Consider the following 19,709-nt stretch of genomic DNA (forward strand, 5'->3'; position numbering starts at 1 on the left):
CCATCAGGTCAGGAAAAGGATGGAGACCATAAAGTGGTGAAGAGTGGGGAAATGAATGCTGCCATGTCCTGATGATTGGAGTGTGTGTTGGGACGTTTTATTGGAGAGCAACTAAATTTTTATATTTACCTAGTCTTCACCCAACAATTTCATTTCTGGGTGCCTATTCTCCAGAAACACCTGCCCATGTTCACAAAGAAGTACGTAAAGGATGTTCATTGCAGCAATGCACGTAATAAGGCTACTGGACACACTCTAAACATCTGTCAATACAGTAATCATTAAATGAACTGTGATACATCGATACTATGGAATACTATGCAGGAATTTAAATGAATGGGGTAACTCTCTATATCCTGGAAAGGAAAGAAATCTAAGACATCAGGAAGTGAAAGAAACAAGTTGCAGGATGGTACAATTTATACAGGGAAGAGAAAAGACTGCATAATGAACCTATTGTAAATATGTATGTAGGCAAATGCATGAAAGAAGGTCTGGAAAGACACAAACCAAACTCAGAGTAACAGTATTTCAGGGGTGGGGGATTAAGAGCTGAGAAGAATTTTTACTATATCTGTTATTTCACTTGTATACATTGAGAATATAATCATCTATTACTTGTAAAACGAAACACAAATTCAAATGGCCTCTTTCTTATTTTGAAGATGTTCTACCCTATATATTTGTAAAATAACCATAAGTTGCAATCAGTAGAGGTTGATTTTGGATATAGAGGAGGGAAAATACCTTTTCTCAGAGGTATTGACCTCAAAATTCTGGACCAAGAAGGGTCTTACAATGCAGTTAGTATTCTGTAGGCAGATTTGGAGAGAATATACTCACAGTTTCTCAACCCAGGGATATCCCTTCCATACATTTTCATCAATGTAAGAAATAGAGTTTCCTCGGAAATTTCTGTGAAGAAACACATTTCATATCCTTGAATAAGTAGGAAAAGAATGAAAAGACTAAGTGTAAAGAATCATGGCAACCTCATGGGAAATATTTTAAAAGCAGAAAACACCAGCTTTCCAATTTCTACAGTGGTCAGCTTCCAAATTTGCACAATTAATAAAGAAATACTATGGGATCAGTGGCACAAATGATAGGGCCATCTCAGAAACTGAACTTCCTATTAGTCCAATTTCTTCTCCTTTGTCATTATCAACAAATAAGTATAAAGAAACCACATGCCAGGAAACTCCAAAACTTTGGCTAAGTGCCCACTGTTCACACTTTGAGAAAGAAAGAAAGAAAGAAAGAAAGAAAGAAAGAAAGAAAGAAAGAAAGAAAGAAAGAAAGAAAGAAAGAAAGAAAGAAAGAAAGAAAGAAAGAAAGAAAAGAGAGAGAGAGAGAGAGAGAGAGGGAGAGGGAGAGGGAGACGGAGAGGGAGAGGGAGAGGGAGAAAGAAAGAAAAAAAGAAGTCATGTTATATATGTTTGGTTTGTAAATTCACAATTATTATACATTGTTTACATATGAGTGATATATTTCAAAAAATTTTTTAAAAAAGAAGTAAGTCAAAACAGACACTTGTCTGCCCATCTGCCCAGTGGACATTTGCACTCAATCAGGAGCCTTCCTATTGCTTTATGCTCAACTATGAAAGAAGCCTAAAAGCTGAACTCATGTCCCTCAAACTGGCTGTCCTTCCTGACAGCGATATTTCCATCTGCTGATTCATGATCATTCTCCTAATCATCCCCTGGAGTCATATTTGTTTTGTTTTGTTTTGTTTCATATTTGATTTTTCTTCTTCCTGTTTACCCTGTCCCCAACTCCTAGAGTCAATCACCAAACCCTGCCCATTCTCCCTTTATAGTACTGCTTTATAGTTTCTTTTCATTCCTATCACAACCACTTTAATCCATCCCCTTCTCATTTGCCCTTAGCTTTTGCTAGAACTTTCTACTTGGTCTCCCAAATCAAGATTTCTTCTCTCTAGATTGCTCTATATATCGATTTTAAAATAATCTTCCTATTTTAATAATTTCTCTTACTTGAAACATTCAATAGTTCTACATATCTTGTAGCATAACATTCAAACCCCTATAGCTGATAATCAATATTTTTCATAATCTTATCTTTCATTGCTTTCTAACCCAACACTGCAGCCAGATTAGTCTACTAAATTCTGATCATCCCTTCAGCCTTAGCCTAGTTATACTCCCTAGTTTTCTGTTTACAAATCTTAGCCACTCTTTAAGCCCAAGCTAAGGTTTCATCTTGTACATGCAGGGTTTTATTAGACCTGCACACTGTGGTGATGACAGATTTTGGTGAATTACAGCACCTATGGTCTGCATCTCTTTTAGTATATCACTTCCCTTTTTATGCATATTCCGTTTCTTCTCACCTGTCATTCTTAGGTTCCTGAGACAATGTCTTATGCTCCTGTGGCTCCTACAGTACCTAGCCCTAGGTTGGGCACTAACAGGTGCTATATATAGAAAGTCAGGGACAAAGACAAGGTTTGAGCATTACTGAGTGATTGAATATTAATAATAGCTAACATTCACATTTATGTTAGGTATGTGATGTATTACATGTACTAACTCATTTAAATCATATAATGATCCTATGAGATAGTAACTACTATAACCTCCACTTTGCAGCTAAGGAAACTGCATCACAGAATTAAATAACTTGCCCAGGGTTACAAAGCTGATAAATGACAGAGCTGGGTTCAAACCCAGGCAGCCTGACTTCAGAATTTCTGCTCTTAACCACTTTGTTGTATCATCAGCAATGAGGTGGGGAAAGGGACATGCTTCTGTAAGAGAATGGAGCAAAAAGGGGAGTAGAGCAGAGATTAAGGCATGAAATGATGGGACTAAATAATATGGGTAAGGGAAAAGAACAAAGGCAATCACAACTGCAAGGCTGGACAAAGGGGCACAATAGTGAGAAGGAGAGTTGCAAAGAAAAGATAAAAATAGACAGTAAGCCAGTGTATGTTGGGGAGATGAAGCAGGCCCAAGAAAACCTTGAAGAGGCTGCTGTGTGTGCTTAAGAGGCAGACTGTAGAGGCCAGAAGAAGAAAGGCAATTCTTACAAGATGGTGAAGGTGCCGTTGTAGGTGCTGGGGTCTAGCACAGGGATTCTGTGGAGCCTCTGCTGTAGGCTCAAGCCAGAACAGTCCAGTGTCTCATCTTTGCAGATACAGAGCTTGCATATGTTGATGGTCGTGGTGACGTTCTGTTCCTGTTGCACAGTTAAACCCATCTGTGCCTGATCTGGAGGGTAATTTGCAACAACAGTCTGTTCCTGTTGCACAGGTAAACCTGTCCTTGCTTGTTCTGGGGGGTAATTTGCAGCAAAAGTCTGTTCCTGTTGCACAGGTAAACCTGTCCTTGCCTGTTCTGGGGGGTAATTTGCAGCAAAATTCTGTTCCTGTTGCACAGGCAAACCTGTCCGTGCCTGTTCTGGGGGGTAATTTGTAGAATGCACCGATGAATATAGAGTAGATGGAGGGACGGTATCTGCTTCTGATGACCTTGGGTGCTGAGTTATGGAATGTTCTATATCCAAAGGTTGAACTATAGTCGGGTTTGGATGCAGAGTCTGAACCTGGTTTGGAGGAGGAAGTTCTACCCCAGGCAGGGAAGTGGAATGTTCAACCTCCATTATGGGGTTTGGAGTTACAGTGACCTCCAGGTCCTTCGGTTTAAGTGTGACACTGGGCAAGTGTGGGTTTGAATGCTGAACTTGATCCTGCTTGGTTGGAGGAGGTTGAGCCTCCATATTGGGTTCTGGAGTTATGGTAAGCTCCAGATTCCCAGGTTTAACAGTGACTTCTGTCAGGTTTGGATGCTGAGCCTGAATCAGATCTAGAAGTGGAGGGGCAACCTGAGGGAGCTCTGGAGAAGAAGTTGTACTTGTGGGTTCCGAAGTTATGGTGACCTCCAGGTCCACAGATTTAACAGTGACATTGGGCAAATTTGAATGCTGAGATTGATTTTGACCTGGAGGTGGAACTGTAACCTCGTGATATATTGGAAGTTGAGGTATAACCAACTGAGGAGACTCAGGAGGCTGAGTTGAAGATTCCTGCTTGGTTGGAGAAGGTTCAACCTCTGTATTGTGTTCTGGAATTATGGTAAGTTGCAGATCCACAGGTTTAACTGTGACTGTAGTCAGGTTTGGATTCTGAACCTGAATCTCATCTGAAGGTGGAAATGTCACCTGAAGGTGTGTTGGAGGAGCTGTAGTCTTCTCCAGGGCAGTAGAATGTTCAATTTCTGTAGTAGGTTCTGGATTTACGGTAAGCTTCAGGTCCAAAGGCTGAACTGTGACACTGGACAAGCTTGATTGCTGAGCTTGCTCCTTACTTGTAGGCAGAACTGTCTGCTCCTGAAAAGCTGGAGGTTGAGCTTCTGTCTCCTTAGGAAGTCCTAGAGGCTGAGTTTGGGACTCCTGCTTGGTTGGAGAAGGTGCAACCTCCATAGTGGGTTCTGGAGTTACAGGAAGCTCCAGGTCAACATGTTTAACTGTGACTCCTGTCAGGTTTGCATGCTGAGCCTGAACCTGGCCTGAAGGTGGAGGGGTCACCTCAGGGGGCTTTGGAGAAGAAACTGTAGTTTTGTGCAGGGTTGTAGAATATTCAACTGCTTTACTGGTCTCTGGAGTTATGGAAAGCTCCAAATCCACAGGTTTGAGTGTGAATTCTGTCAGGTTTGGATGCTGAGCTTGAACCTGATCTGAAGGTGGAGGGGCCACTTCAGGGGGCTTTGGAGAAGAAACTGTAGTTTTGGGCAGGGTTGTAGAATATTCAACTGCCTTACTGGTCTCTGGAGTTAGGGAAAGCTCCAAATCCACAGGTTTGAGTGTGACTTCTGTCAGGTTTGGATGCTGAGCTTGAACCTGGTCTGAAGGTGGAAGAGTCATCTCAGGAAGCTCTGAAGAAGGAACTGTAGTTTTCTGTGGGGCTGTAGAGTATCCAGCCTCCTTAGTGGGTTCTGAAGTTATAACTTCCTCAGGAGGATATGCAGGAGGTGCTGGGGTTACCTGCTGGAACGAAGAAGATTCCGCATTCTGTGGAATCTCTGAAGTCTGAGCTAGGGTCTCCTGCTGAATTGGAGAAGATACCACCTCCTTAGAAGGCTCTGCAGGCTGAGCCGAGGTCAACTGTTGGACAGGAAAGGGTTCCTCTTTCTCAGAGGGCTCTGGAAGGTGACCTGGGGCCTCCTGCAGGACTGGAGAAGGTTCTACTTCCTTAGGGGGCTCTGGAAATGGAGCTGAGGTTTTCTGCTGGACCAGAGAAGTTTTATTCTCCTTCAGGGGTTCTGGAGTCTGAGCAGGGGCAATTTGCTGAACTGGAGAAAATTCAATCTCTTTAGCAGGCTCAGGAATTATGGTAAGCTCCAGAGCCACAGGTTTAACTGTGACTGGATGCTGAGCCTCATCCTGACTTTGAGGTGAAATTGTCACCTCTTGATGCACTGGGGCTTGAGCTATACTGTGTGTAGCAGGCTCTGGAAACTGAACTGGAGACTCCTGCTGGACTGGAGAAGGTCCAATCTCTGTGGACATTTCTGTAGGCAGAGATAGAGACTCCTGCTGGGTTGCGGAAGGTTTTGCCACCTCAGAGAGCTCTGGAGGAACAGGTGGAGTCACATGTTGGACTGGAGAAGGCCCACCTTCCTCAGTAGGCTCTGGAGTTATTGTAACCTGCAGATCCACAGGTTTAAGGGTGACACTGGGTAAGTTTGAATGTTGAGCTTCATCCTGGCCAGGAGGCTGAAGAGTCACCACCTGATCCTTTTGTGGCTCTGGGGAGTGATCCTGAGACTCCTGAGGGACCTGCTGAGTTGGGGAAGGTGCCATCTCCTTAGGCAGCTCCAGAGACTGAGCTGGTACTACCTGCTGGACTGGAGATGGCTCAAACTCCTCAGGGGGCTCTGGAGACTGAGCTGGTGTTATGGTAAGTTGCAGATCCACTGGTTTAACTGTGACATTGGAGAATACTGGATGCTGAGCTTGAATGTGACCTGGAGGTAACATTTCCACCTCATGAGGCTCTGGAGGTTGAGTTGGAGTCTCAACCTGGGCTGGAGAACTTTCAACCTCAGTGGGCTCTGGAGCATAAACTGAAGACTCCTGCTGGGTTGGAGATGGTTCAACTTGCTTAGGGGGTGTTGGACGCTGAGCCTGAGACTCCTGTTGGTTTGGAAAAGGTTCCTCTTCCTTAGTGGGCTCCAGAGGTGAGGTTTGAGCCTCTTGCTGGACAGGCAAAAATTCATCTTCCTTGAGGGGAACTGGGGACTGAGCTGGTGTCACCTGTTGTACTGTAGGTGGTTCTACTGTCTCAGGGGGCTCTGGAGGGTAACCTGGGGCCACTTGTTGTACTGTAGAAGGTGCACTCTCCTTCGGAGGCTCTGGTGGCTGAGCTGGTGCTTCCTGCTGGGCCATGGGTGATACAACCTCTGTAGTGGGTTCAGGAGTTATCGTAAGTATCAGATCCACAGGCTTAAGTGTAACATGGGGCAAGTTTACATGCTGAGGCTGATGCAGACCTGGAGGGTAAACTGTCATCTCATCATGCACTGCAGGGTGAGCTGCAACCTCATTAGGGGCCAGTGGTGGCTGAAATGGGGACTCTGGCTGGCCTGCAGAAGGGCTGAGCATCTCATTGTGTTTTGTAGGCTGAATTGTGGAATCCTGCTGGATTGGTGGATATTCAGCTTCTGCAGCAGGTTTTGGAGGCTGAACTGGAGCCACTTCCTGCATTGGTGATAGCTCCAATTCCCCTGTAGGCTCTGGAAGCTGAACTGGCTCCTCCTGTTGATGTGGAGAGGGTGGAGGGAGAGTTGGAAGCCCTGAGGTCTCCTGCTGGGTTGTAGAAGGTTCAGTTTCCTCAGAGGTATCTGCAGGGTGAGCTGGGACTTCCTGCTGGTCTAGAGAAAGTCCAGCTTCTTCTGAGTGCTCTAGAGGTTGAGGTGGGCCTTCCTGTAGGATTGGAGAAGGTTCTGCTTCTTCAGGGGGTGTTGGTGGTTGACCCAGGGTCTCCTGCTGGCTTAGAGAAGGTTCAGCGTCTTCAGTGGGCTCTGGAGTTATGGTAACCTGTAGATCGCCAGTTCCAAGTGTATCACTTGGCAAGTTTGAGTAATGAGCTGGGCCCTGGCCTGGAGCTGGAGTTTGAGTTATAACCCCCATAGAGGGCTCTGGACCTGTACTGTCCTGCTCAAATGGAGAAGGTTCAACTTCTTCAGGTAGCTGCAGAGACTGAGCTGAGGCCTCTTGCTGACCTGGAGCACTTTCAACCTGTTCAGCAGGTTCCAGTGGCTGAGCTGATGCTTCCTGCTCTACTGGAGAAGGTTCCACCTGTTCAGACGGCTCGGATCGTTGAGCTGGGGCTTCTGGTTGGGCTGGAGAAGTTTCCACCTCCTCAGAGGGCCCTGGAAGTTGAGCTGGGCCTTCTTGCTGGCCTGGAGAAGGTTCACCCTCATAAGCGAGCTCTGGATGCTGAGCTGGGACCTCCTGCTCTCTTGAAGTTCCAGCACTAGTGGCTTCTGGAGTTACGGTAAGCTGTAGATCTACAGGTTTGAGTGTGACATTGGGAAAGTTTGAAAAATGAGCTTCACCCAGATCTGGATGTTTAACAGTCACCACAAGATTCCCTGGAGGTTGACGTGCAGCCTCCCTTTCAGGCTCTGGAGGCTCAGCTGGGGCCTCCGGCTGGAATGGAAGAGGTTCAGCCTCCTCGTGTGCCTCTGAGGGTTGTGCTGGGTCATATGGCTGGACTGGAGGAAGTTCAGCCTCCTCAGGGGCCTCTGAGGGCTGTGCTGGGGCCTCCAGCTGGCCTGCAGGAAGTTCAGCCCCCTCAAGGGTGTCTGAGGACTGGGCTGGGTTCTCCTGCTGGGCTGGAGATGGTTCTGCTTTCTCAGGGGGCTCTGGATGCTCAGCTGGGGCTTCCTGTTGGGTTTGAGATTGTTCTAGCTCCTCAGCAGGCTCTAGATGCTGAGTTTGGATTTCCCACTCATGTGGGGAAAGTTCAGCCTCCTCAGGGGACTCTGAAAGCTCATCTAAGTTCTCTAGGAAGTCCAGAGGTAGGCCGTCTGGAGGATAAAATATGTCCAGACTTGGATCTAGAAGATCAGAGTCATAGGGTTGATCTTGAAGAGTTTTTGCTAATTGATCTGAATTTCCAATCTTAGGAAGCTGACGATGGTGAGCTAGATCTTTCTTCAGGTTTGAGGGTGAAGCAATAAACTTAGCTGATTTTGAACTCGGACTGTCCTCTAAAGGTGGAACAAGTATTTCAAATGACTGGTTATCTTCAGCCCGATTCAAAGCTGCAGTGTGTCTCCTACTTTTGAGTTGAGGAGGCATAGCTAGGGCCTGATTCTGAATCCAATCGAGTGTTGGATCTGCCTCCAGGAGCTTTTGATGCCGACTTAGGTTATCATTCAGATCCAGAAGTGGAAGAGCAAACTGATCAGGCCCTGCAGGCAGCTCTGTGTCCAAGAGTGGAACCAACGTTTCAGTGAACTGCTGAGGTCGGGCCAACATGGGGGCGGGAGCCGAGGATCCCAAGTAGTCAAATCCTCCTGGCTCAGGTTGGGGTGTAAGCGCATGGGGTGGTTCAGCGGGGAGACTGGAGAAGGGAGTAGATCCGGCCTCAGTGGGCCCGGGAGGGTGGGAGATCACCTGGATTGGGTCCAGGGATGACAATGGAGGCTGAGCTGCTGAAACCAGCAGCCACAGCGGATGCAGTGCGAGAAGGAGCTGTGGGGCCCCTAGGCGCAGTCGGGACATGACGTGCGGATGCTCAAGGGTCCAGCGACCCACGACAGTGGGGTGCCGGCGCCGCGCAGCGAGCGGGAACCGATCGGTTCTGGCAGCCTGAAGCGCGGTTCTGGCAGCCTGAAGCGCGCACACCTTAGTAACCACGTGCCCCTCCCCCACCTCACGACCCGCCCTTTATTTACGTCACCTTTGTTTACATTGCCTTTGTTTACGCCAGCTTTATTTAGCTTGGCCTGTGATCGCTCCACCACACCAGGGTGAGCCCTTGTCCCAGAAGCACTATGGCTTAAGACTCCCTTCCCCAAAGTGGAGTTGCCGGCTGCCATGTCTTGTCTCCACAGTGAGGCAGGATTTGAGCCAGACCCTGGTTCCCCCTCCAACACCCCAATTCTACCTCGAGTAGCATGGGCAGGGAGGGAGGCAGTGCTTGCCAAGGAAGCAACAGAACACAGACTCTTTGGATATTCAAAACCACTAGTCTATTTCCCGCAGCCTGAACTCTTTTTCCTCCAAGCTGAAATCCAAAAGACCGTCTTCCTCCCCTTGGCTATACTGCTTCCAAGGAAAGTAACTGACCTGCAAAATGAGCACCCTTTAATGTAGCCATTTCTCAGTATTCTCTTTATTCCTCATTATATATATATATTTAAAGATTTATTTCTTTATTTTTAATCCGCGCACCCCCCCCCCCCCGCCCCCCGCGGATTGTCGGTGTCTATTTGCTGCAGGCTGCACTTTCTTTCCCGCTGGGTGGCTCTCCTCACGGGCGCACTCTTTGCGCGTGGGGCTCCCCTACGTGGGGGACACCCCTGTGTGGCAGGGCCCTCCATGTGCGCATCAGCACTGCGCATGGGCCAGCTCCACACAGGTCAAGGAGGCTCGGGCTTTGAACCGCGGAACTCGCATGTGGTAGACGGATGCCCTAAGCACTGGGCCAAGTCCGTTTCCCTCATTTGATTATTAATCCCCTCTATGGGCTACCACTAATTAGTGATGACTCCAAAATTTCTGTAGGGATGATTTTGGGAGATGGGCAGTTGAGTCTGGGAGAGAGCATAGCATTTTACATTGGCAAAGGAAAACTTCCCCAATCCCACCTTTGCTTAACACAGCCATTCATCTAGAAAAGGTTAACCCCACTTTACAGAGGTCTACCTTCCATATGCATAGGGAGAAGACACTTAGGATGATAAAATCAGCAAATACTTTTTTTTTAAATACTACCACTGATGTGGGCTATGGGTGACCCGGCCCGCAGGTCAAACGAACCCGCACCTGAAAGAGGGAGTGGGAATTGGGGGACAAGAGGCGAGAAAAACGGAGACAAGACAGGATTCTGATCAAGTCTCCGTTTATTGAGGGTAGAAGCATCAGAATATATACTAAGGGGAGGGTACTTAGCGGGGGGTGATAGGCTGATGAAGCGGCTCTTCCATATAAGGCAATAAAATGCTGTTACACCACTTGCTACAGGTTGCGAGTCTTCAATGCTGGTCATGGCTTCAACATCTTGTTGCGCAGGCATGACACTTTTTGCCTGGGAAACTGGGGAATGGGGAAGAAGAAGGCGGAAGCACAGGGGTGGAGTAGGCGTACTTATGAAAACTGCCATGTTGCTGGAGACTGCAAATGCACGTAGCTCCGGGCGGCTCCCCACAGGTCCCCCTTCTTTATAATATTTTATGAAGCACCCTGAGTTTGGAGGCCCATTTGGGCTCCCTGAGTCTGCCAGGATTCAGGTTTAAGGATGGTGAGATTTAAAGGTTTACACTGACCACGTGGACAGTTAGCCGGGGCCATACCCTTGGTGAGGATAGCTGTCTGTTTAGCTATGTCTGTGTTCCAGGTGGCCCAGGTGACACAAGACTAGTAGGGGCAGTAGTATGCACCTATGTATTTGCACCAAAAGCTCCCCCCTTGGGCTGCACTTCCCATTTCTGGAGCGCACATGTACTTATTGCTATGAGTATACGTTTGCTCCCAGCTGAGCCCTCCACAATCTGTGTTCCATGGTATCCCAGAGTCTATAACCTGACATGCGTCAAATAGGAGGGACACTCGTTGGTTCTGGCTCATGACACTCGTTGGTTCTGGGGTGGAGGAAAGTACATTCCCATTTTGATTAAGCACTCTTATTTCCCATTTACGGGAGACTGTTGGAGGTCTAGGGTCATAGCAGGTTATTTGGCCAGATGCATTACAGACACTATAGGAGGTTTCCTGAAACTGACAGGTGGTTCCTTGGCCCTTGCAGGTGTAATGACTATGATATATTAATGTGGTGTTGACATGGGCCCCTGTACGCACCTTTTGAATACACGGCTCACATTCTGTGGTGTCGACCTGGGACCAGGTTAGGGCTAGAAGTAGGAAAAATAGGCAAAGGGGCATTGCAACAGATTAAACTGGATTCTTAATCTTTGGCTGTGCGTAGATTAATCAGCTTCCAGGATGTGACTGGAGCAGGGCTCGGTGTTCCCTCCTCAATCTTCAGCCGTGTGTGGACTAGTCAGCTTCCGGGGTGTGACTGGAGCAGGGCTTGGTGTTCCCCTTTTTTGCAAGATGAGTTTGGTTGGGCTGTGGGTATCTGAAATACAGGTCCAGGACTCTGGGGCAGCTTGCTTGACTCAGCTATGGTGTATCCATGGGATGATTTTAGCTACTTTAACTGCAGTGCGGGTGGATAAAATGACAAGATAGGGCCCTCACCATTGAGGGGTTAGTGGAGCTGACTTCCAGTCCTTGACCCAAACTGCATCTCCTGGCTTGTACGGGTGTACAGAGCTGCTTAAGCTAATGGGGGCCCTTTCTTGGACCCAGTGAGCAGGTTATGTAGGGTTTTTCCTAAACTTATCATCTGCTGAGCTACTGATAAGTTTCCTCTTTCTCTGAGATCCCCCTCTATATTTCTGATTAAGGGAGGAGGCCTCCCAAAGAGGATTTCATAAGGGGTTAGGCTTAGTTTTCGGCTTGGGCTGGCTCGAATTTGTAGGAGAGCACTTGGAAGTACCTGCACCCATGTTAGCCCAGTTTCTTGGCAAATCTTGGCAATATAAGTCTTTATTGTATGGTTCATTTGCTCTACCTTTCCTGAGCTCTGAGGATGTTAAGCGGTGTGCAGTTTCCATTGGATGTGCAGTGCCTTTGCAATCTTTTGAGTGATTTCAGAGACCAAGGCAGGTCCGTTGTTACAGCCAATTGAGAGTGGTAGCCCATAGCGAGGGATGATTTCCCTGAGGAGAACCTTGGCTACTTCTTCAGCTTTTTCTGTTCGAGTGGGGAAGGCTTCTCCCCAGCCAGAAAACATGCAAACAAGGACTATGAGATATTTATAGCCTCCAGATTGTGGCATTTCAGTGAAATCAACTACTAGATCTTCGAGGGGCATACTACCAATTCTCTGGACCCCTGGGGCTGTTGTGGGCCCCTGGCGAGGGTTATTCTTTGCACATGTCACACACTGTTGGCATACAGCATGGGTGATAGTGACTAGCCTTGGAATGTAAAAGAATCTTTCTAACACTTCTTTAAAATGGGTTTTTCCCAAGTGTGTGTTCTCATGGTAGTCTTGAACTACAGTTGCTGCTAATATTTGTGGCACAATTATTCTGCGATCAGGCAATGTCCACCATCCATTTTCCCCTTGTGTCCCGCCCTCAGAGAGTATCCACTCTCTCTCAGCTTGAGTATATTGTGGCTCTCGGTGACTCAGAGGCTGCGGGGGGAGAGCAGGCAGTGTATACTGGATGTTCTGATAATTAAGGGGTTGAGGAATGAGAGCAGCAGCCAGGTTTTCAGATAGGGATCCCTCCAGCGCCACTCTTTTTGCTTCAGCGTCTGCCCTCCGATTTCCCTGGGCAATGGGGCTGTGGCTGGTCTGGTGTCCCTTACAGTGCATTACAGCTACTTTGGCAGGCTTCCAAACTGCATCTAGTAGCTCCAGAATCTGTGTGCCATATTTAATGCTCTTCCCTCCCGAGTTAATGAGTCCCTTTTGTTTATATAAGGCTCCATGCGCTTGCAGGGTAAGAAAGGCATATTTGGAGTCTGTGTAGATGTTAACTTTGGCTCCGGCTGCAATTTGCAAGGCTCGGGTGAGGGCAATGTGTTCAGCTTTCTATGCTGATGTGTTATTTGGGAGGCGCTGCGCCTCTACTGTGGTCTCAGATGTTACTACAGCATATCCTGCTCGCTGATTGCAGCCCTGCATAAAGCTACTCCCATCTGTAAAAAAAACTCCATGTCAGGATTTGCCAGTGGCTGGTCTTGGAGGTTTGGCCGGCTGGAATATACTTCTTGCAATGTTTCCAGGCAGTTATGGGCTGGAACCCCTGGCTCTACGGGTAGCAGGGTGGCTAGATTTAGGGTTTTTACAAGTTCTAGCTGGATGGATGGATTTTCACATAATAGGGTCTGATATTTAACCAGGCGGCTGTTAGTAAGCCAATGTGTTTCTTTGCCTTCTAAGATTTTGACTACTGCATGTGGAACCTGGACAATAATAGGCTGTCCAAGAGTTAATTTTATAGCTTCTACTGTAAGCATGGCTGCAGCTGCTACAGCTTGTAAACATGAGGGCCATTCCTGGGCTACAGTGTCCAGTTGTTTGGATAGATACACTACAGGTCTTTGCCAGGAACCGAGGTATTGAGTGAGTACTCCTACTGCTATGCTTTGGCGGTTGTGAACATAGAGGTAGAACGGCTTACTGAGGTTTGGAAGTCCGAGACTCGGTGCTTCTATTAGAGCTTGTTTGAGAGAAGTGAAAGCATTTTTCTGTGGGCTTTCCCAGAGCAGGGGATTTCTATCTCCCCCCTTTGTGGCTTCATATAGAGGGCGCGTGAGGACCCCAAAATTGGAGATTCAATTGCGGCAGAATTCAGCTGCCCCAAGGAACTCTTGCAGCTTCCGGTGAGTGTTGGGCTCAGGCAGACTACAGACTGCTTTCTTTCTTTCAAGTCCCAATTCACGGCGCCCCTGTGTTATTTTGTAACCTAGATATTTGACCTTAGGTAGGCAGATTTGGGCCTTTTTCTTAGACACTCGATAGCCCTTTTGCTGTAGAGTTCAAGCTGCAGGACAGCTGGGATGAACTGGCTGTATCCAGGCTGAGGGTGGAGGCAGTGAGCTTCCTGTTTCGCCTGATCTTATGACCCGAGTGCTGGACTTCAATGTCCTCTGAGCCTGAGGAATGGGAAATTGAATCCACAGACTCCTTCCGCTGTAGTTCTGTACCAGAGGTAGTAAGAGGGTCTAGCTCAGAGAGTGGGCAAAGCCCAGAGAGGGCCAATGGGGTCAATGTCCATTCGTTTAAGATGGCGGACTTGTAGGAGAGTTCGAAGGACAAGGATGTTAGCCCCTGCAGGAAGCTAAGGAGAAACTCGCCCTCCTCTGCATCTTGAAGCAGGGCTGTGGGCTGATAGTATTCGCACAGCCAGGCCTGCTCCTGAAGGAGCAGGTTCAGGTAGCATTCCATCAGGCCATCATTGAGGGTCAGCCGGAGCCAGGCTCGACAGCATCCCACATCTGTATCGACAAAGATCAGGTGCTCCAATTCTGAGATGACATGTCTGGGAAGGCGGAGAACAGATTTGTTTCAAGAAACTATCACAAATCCTTGATATGTCTTCTCTTCTCTTTTCTTCTTTTAAAGATATTTAGATTGCATAAATGCTACATAAAAATGTAAGGGATTCCCATATGCCCCACTCCCTACCCCTCCCACTCTTTCCCACGTTAACAACATCCTTCATTAGTGTGGTATATTTGTTACAATTGATGAACACATATTGGAGCATTGCCACTAAGTATGTGGATTATAGTTTACATTATAGTTTAAACCCTCTCCCACCCATTTTTGTAAGTTATGACAAGATATATAATGGCCTATATCCATCACTGCAACATCATTCAGGACAATTCCAATGGTTGAAAATGCCACCATATTACACCTATTTTTTTAAAAAAATACTTAGGTTACATAAATGTTACTGACATGTCTCTTAACCACTGACTAGCAAGAACCAATAATAAAGATGGCAAATATATACAAACATGAAAAAATTCCTGGGTAATAGTGTTTCAAGGAGAATTTAGAAATAGCTAAGCCAAAACCCCCAACTTTTTGAGGTTGGTATTATGAAGGATAAATACCATGTTCATTATAATTACATCATGGACCCCTGACATCCATCTGTTTACCTAAGACCTGCTTGATGAGCACCTAAGTACTAGGTCCTTGGAGGTATGAAGATACAGTGTAAAGACATGGTCCCTGCCCTAACTCCAAGAAACTGCCATTCAAGGGCACATGTTAGGTGACTTTTACTGTTGGTGGATCTGGGGCAGGGGGTAGAGGGAATCAGTTCAGGATTGGAGTATGAAAATGTCATAGAAAAGGCAGCATATGAGATGGGCCCTGGGATTTTCCAAGAGGCAAGATGTAAGGTACAAGGGACAGACAGAAAAAGCATAAAGTGTAAGGAAACAACAGACAATTGCTGAGCAGTCCAATTACAACATGTGGAGGGAGAGCAGGTGATTTGGTTGCAAAGTCAGGTAAGAAGGTCTTGAGTAGCAAACCAATAAGGCCAAGTGGGCAATGGTCTCTACAACCAGCTGTGCATCAGAATCACCTGGACAACCTGATCAGATTCTGGGACCCTCAAACCCAACCTAGTAATTCAGACACTTGAGGGGGCTGGCAGCAGCTGTGCGGGCTGTCCTTTGGAAGCCTGGTACATGATTCTGTGCAGGAAAGTGACTTAACCCCAACCACACAGACTTCAGTGTAGATTTTTCAGACTAAGATTAGACCTTAAGGCTACTAAACTCAGTTCTTGAATGCCTTGGGCTGAAGGAAATGCCCTCCTCTGAACTGTCATGGTCCCTTGTACATGCCTCCTCCATGGAGAACAGACCACACTCTACTGGACTCAGTGACTGAGCTCCCATTAAGCTCAGTAGGTACTGACTGGCTGACTGACCTAAGGAAAGACAGAACAGAATGAGATAAGGGGACACTTAGAAAGCCACTGTCAGCCAATAGAAAGGTAAGAACCTGAGATAGGACAGTGGCAGTAGACATGAAAAGGAAGATCAGAGTCTGACATGGAGCCTTCAGGCTGAAAGTGGCATTTAATAATAGCCCTTGGAGACACAGTGCCAGATACTTGCTCAAAGGCCCAGGCAATTAGGGGCAAGGCCAAAAGACAAATGTCTCAACAGTGAATATTCAGATATTCTATCTGGATTCTACTCTTTTGAAAAATCCCATCCCTAGTTATAAAAATAATATTTAGCACACAGACTTTTAAACATCCTAAACAAGGCTGGCAAATGTTTTCTGTAAAGGGCTGGATAGTAAATATTTTAGGCTTTGCAGGCCATACAATCAACTGCTCAATTCTGCCATGATGGGGTAAAAGCAGACACAGACAATATCTATGTGAATGGGCGTGGCTATATTCCAATAAAACTTTATTTACAAAAACAGACGGTAGGCCAGATTTGGCACATAGGCTCTGGTTGCCAATTGCCTGTCTAAAACAATATTTCCCAACCTTTTTCACATGTGACAAACAGAAAATATTTGTATGCCAGCCTGAAGTAAACAGAAGAGGCTGTTCCATCTAGAGGTAACCAGGCCCAGGGGCTTGAAGCAGCCCCAGGTCACTGCTTGAGGGCTGAGGGGTTCAATATCTAATTACGCTCTGGCTGGGAAGCTGGATCTAAGAATACACCCTTATACAGGACACCGTCTACCCCCTACCTCTATGGCATCTTGGCTCATTTCTCTCAATGTTGATCAGAAGCGCTAAGTGTCCCACATTCTGAAACCCCTCTAGCTGATCTTACTTGTGCGTGATGGCTTTCAGGAGGGGCCAGAAGACAGGCTGAGAAAGAGGCTTCTGGTGGGTAGTTTTCTTCCTCTTTCCTCCAGCCTCAGCATGGATGTACTTAGCGTGCAAGGCATGGATAAACATGGCCTCCAGGGCGCTGCACATGATGTTGGCATCTCCATCTTCACTGGTGACCGCTGTGTCCAAGGACACATACTGCTTTTGCAATGCCTTCACTGATCCCACCAGCTTCTTCTTGATGACCTAGGCAATGCCAAATATAAGAAAGTCCTTTAGGAAAAAATCCTATGGAGACCCCCTGGAATTAACTCTTGCTTGTTGGGAAATACATTCACAGCCATAGGAGTACATACATGAATGTATGCATCTATATATTCCTTCTACAAAAATAGCATATATTAATTCTAGAGACTAAAGATAAAAGCATAGAGAAGAAAATGAAAATCACACACATCACCCAGAGATAACTACTGCTACTATTTTTTTTTTGCATATCCTTCATTATGTATCTTTTTGTTTTTTAAATGGAATTTCAGTCAACTTATGGCCATATGCATCTCATGTTTAAATAGTGGCACTATCATAGTGACTAGGCTTTGGGACAGATATGAGAGCTTCAGTAAATCTATCTAGGACAGAGGTGGGGCTTTCCACTTACTGATGTGATCAAGGTTTCCTCAGAGAATCAATGAGCTAATCAATGCAGAGCATCAAGAACACTACCCTAGAACAATTAAGATATCAAGAAAACAAAAGCCATGTCTACATTAAGAAAGATCCCAGACCTGGGAGTCAGAGGCCTAGATTCAGTCCCAGCTTTGTCAGTAACCGGCTGGGTTACCTCAGACTTTCACTTAAACTCTCTGAGTCTCAGTTTCCTCATTTGATAGCTACTAAAATAATCAAATATTTAGAAATAAACTTAACCAAGGATATAAAGGACCTGTATTCAGAAAACTGGAAAACATTGCTAAAAGAAAGTGAAGAAGACTTAAATAAATGGAAGAACATTTCATGTTCATGGATTGGAAAACTATATATCGTTAAGATGTCAGTTCTACCCAAACTGATTTACAGATTCAATGCAATCCCAATTAAAATCCCAACAGCCTTTTTTGCATAAGTGGAAAAACCAATGATCAAATTTGTTTGAAAGGGTAAGGGGCCCCAAATAGCCACAAAGATCTTAAACAAAGAAGAAAAAGTTGGAGGACTCTCACTTCCTGACTTTAAAGCATATTACTTAGTTACAGTGGTCAAAACAGCATGGTACTGGCATAAAGACAGACACATTGACCAATAGAACTGAATGGAGAACTCAGAAATAGACCCTCATATCTACAGTAAATTTCCTCATTTGTTAAATGGAAATAGTTTCTGATCTACAGTAGTTGGGAAGGGGTGGGGATTGCGCCTTGAGGGCAATACTAGTTTTTCATTCTTTGTGTCCTCAACACTTAGCATTATGCCTGGCTCAATAAATCTTTGTTAAATGATGGTAAAATAGACATAAAGTCCTTTGAAAATACAGAGTAAAAAACTGTACTCTGCTGTAATTGTAAGTATGTCAGAGTTATATAAGCCTTTGGAAAAGGACTAGAAAGAATTGCTCAAAATGTGGTTTGATTTGTTAGGTGATAGGATTATGGATAAATATTTTATCCTTTTAGTTTGATTTTAGTAGAAGCAGTAAATGCTAATGTTCTTTGAAAAGTTAAATGGTCTTTTATAAGTTTTAGTGAGATATAATTCACATATCATAAAATACACCCACTTAAAGTGTGTAATTCTGTGGTTTTCAGTATATTCACAGAATTGTGCAATCATCATGACAAAGTTTGGAATATTTTCATCACTCCAGAAAGAAACCCCTTATCCATTAGCAGTCACTCCTTATTCCCTCCTCCTCTCAGCCTCTAACACCACTAATCTACTTTCTGTTTCAATGGATTTGCCTGATATAGACATTTCATGTCAATGGAATCATCCAACATGTGACCATTTGAGTCTGGCTTTTTTCACTTAGCATGACGTTTGCAAGGTTCATGCACTTTGTAGCATGTATCAGAACTTCATTTCTTTTTAGGACTGAATAATATTCTGTTGAATATTACCCATTCAGTTGATGGTCTTTTCGGCTATTATGAATAATTCTGCTATGAACATTTGTGTACAAGTTTTTGTGTGGAATATATCCTGCCATAACCCATTGAATGTACTAGGGGAGAGTGTGAACTACAGGGTAAACTATTATTCATGTGGTGCAGCAGTGCTACAAAATTTGTTCCCTGAATGCAATGAGTGTGCCACAATGATGGGGGAGGTTATTGGTGTGGGAGGAGTGGTGGGGGGTTGGGGGGTATATGGGAACCTCTTATGTTTTTTAATGTAACATTTTTTGTGATGTATATATCTTTAAAAAAATACAATTTACAAAAATGATGGGGGTGAGGGGTGGGGAGTGGGTTATACCGGGAACCTCTTATGTTTTTTAATGGAACATTCTTTGTGATCTATTAACATTAATTTTTAAAAGTGTAAAAAAATAAAATAAAATAAAATAAATAAAAATGTAAGAATAAAAAAAGTTTTTGTGTGGACATGTTTTAGTTCTTTGGGGTATATGTCTAGGAGTAGAATTGCTGAGTCATATGGTAACTCTACGTTTAAATTTTTGAGGAACTGTCAAATTATTTTCCAAAGTGACTACACTGTTTTAACATTTCTACCAGCAATGTCTGAAGGTTCCAATTTCTCTATATCCTCAATACTTGTATTTGTCTGACTTTTTAATTATTGCCATCTTAGTGGGTGCCAAGTGGTATCTCCCTGGTTTTGATTTGCTTTTCCCTGCTCGCTAATGATGCTGAACATCTTTTCATGTGTTTATTGGCCATGTAATATGCCTGCCCACTTTACTTCCATAGTGCACAAAAATTACCAAAACATAAAAACTAATGCTTGGGAAATTGTTTCTAACCAAGTTATTGTATCGGCCAAACTGTGTGACCAATCATGGCCTAAAGGCAGAGGGCTGAAAGTCTAAATGGAAGTCCCTGATCTCTAGGTAGCCTATCTTAAATCCCCACTATTTTTTTT

At 45.3% G+C, this 19,709-nt stretch overlaps 1 protein-coding gene and 1 long non-coding RNA gene across 24 annotated transcripts in view; one reads left to right on the top strand and one right to left on the bottom strand.

The window, feature by feature from the left end:
• LOC105744676 (uncharacterized) overlaps positions 1-19,709 on the top strand; it is a 146,799-nt gene that overhangs the window by 56,893 nt on the left and 70,197 nt on the right. The window lies entirely within an intron of this gene.
• LOC111760255 (pleckstrin homology domain-containing family M member 1-like) overlaps positions 1-19,709 on the bottom strand; it is a 70,024-nt gene that overhangs the window by 43,305 nt on the left and 7,010 nt on the right. For 12 of the 23 annotated variants that reach the window (XR_011646909.1, XR_011646908.1, XM_058284392.1 and 9 more), the window contains 2 exons: positions 16,606-16,853; positions 844-915 (listed from right to left, as the gene is read on the bottom strand). Coding sequence is in view for 18 of the 23 variants with exons in the window: in XM_058284392.1 (XP_058140375.1) it covers positions 844-915; positions 16,606-16,853 (320 nt within the window). In the remaining 5 variants the exon portion in view is untranslated. Of the gene's footprint in view, positions 1-843; positions 916-3,055; positions 8,851-10,082; positions 14,319-16,605; positions 16,854-19,709 lie in introns of those variants that run through there. The other 11 variants (XM_071210715.1, XM_071210713.1, XM_071210712.1 and 8 more) reach the window with 7 other exon arrangements.

The sequence above is a fragment of the Dasypus novemcinctus genome, chromosome 21 (assembly GCF_030445035.2).
Source record: "Dasypus novemcinctus isolate mDasNov1 chromosome 21, mDasNov1.1.hap2, whole genome shotgun sequence".
In the NCBI taxonomy this organism is placed as follows: Eukaryota; Metazoa; Chordata; class Mammalia; order Cingulata; family Dasypodidae; genus Dasypus; species Dasypus novemcinctus.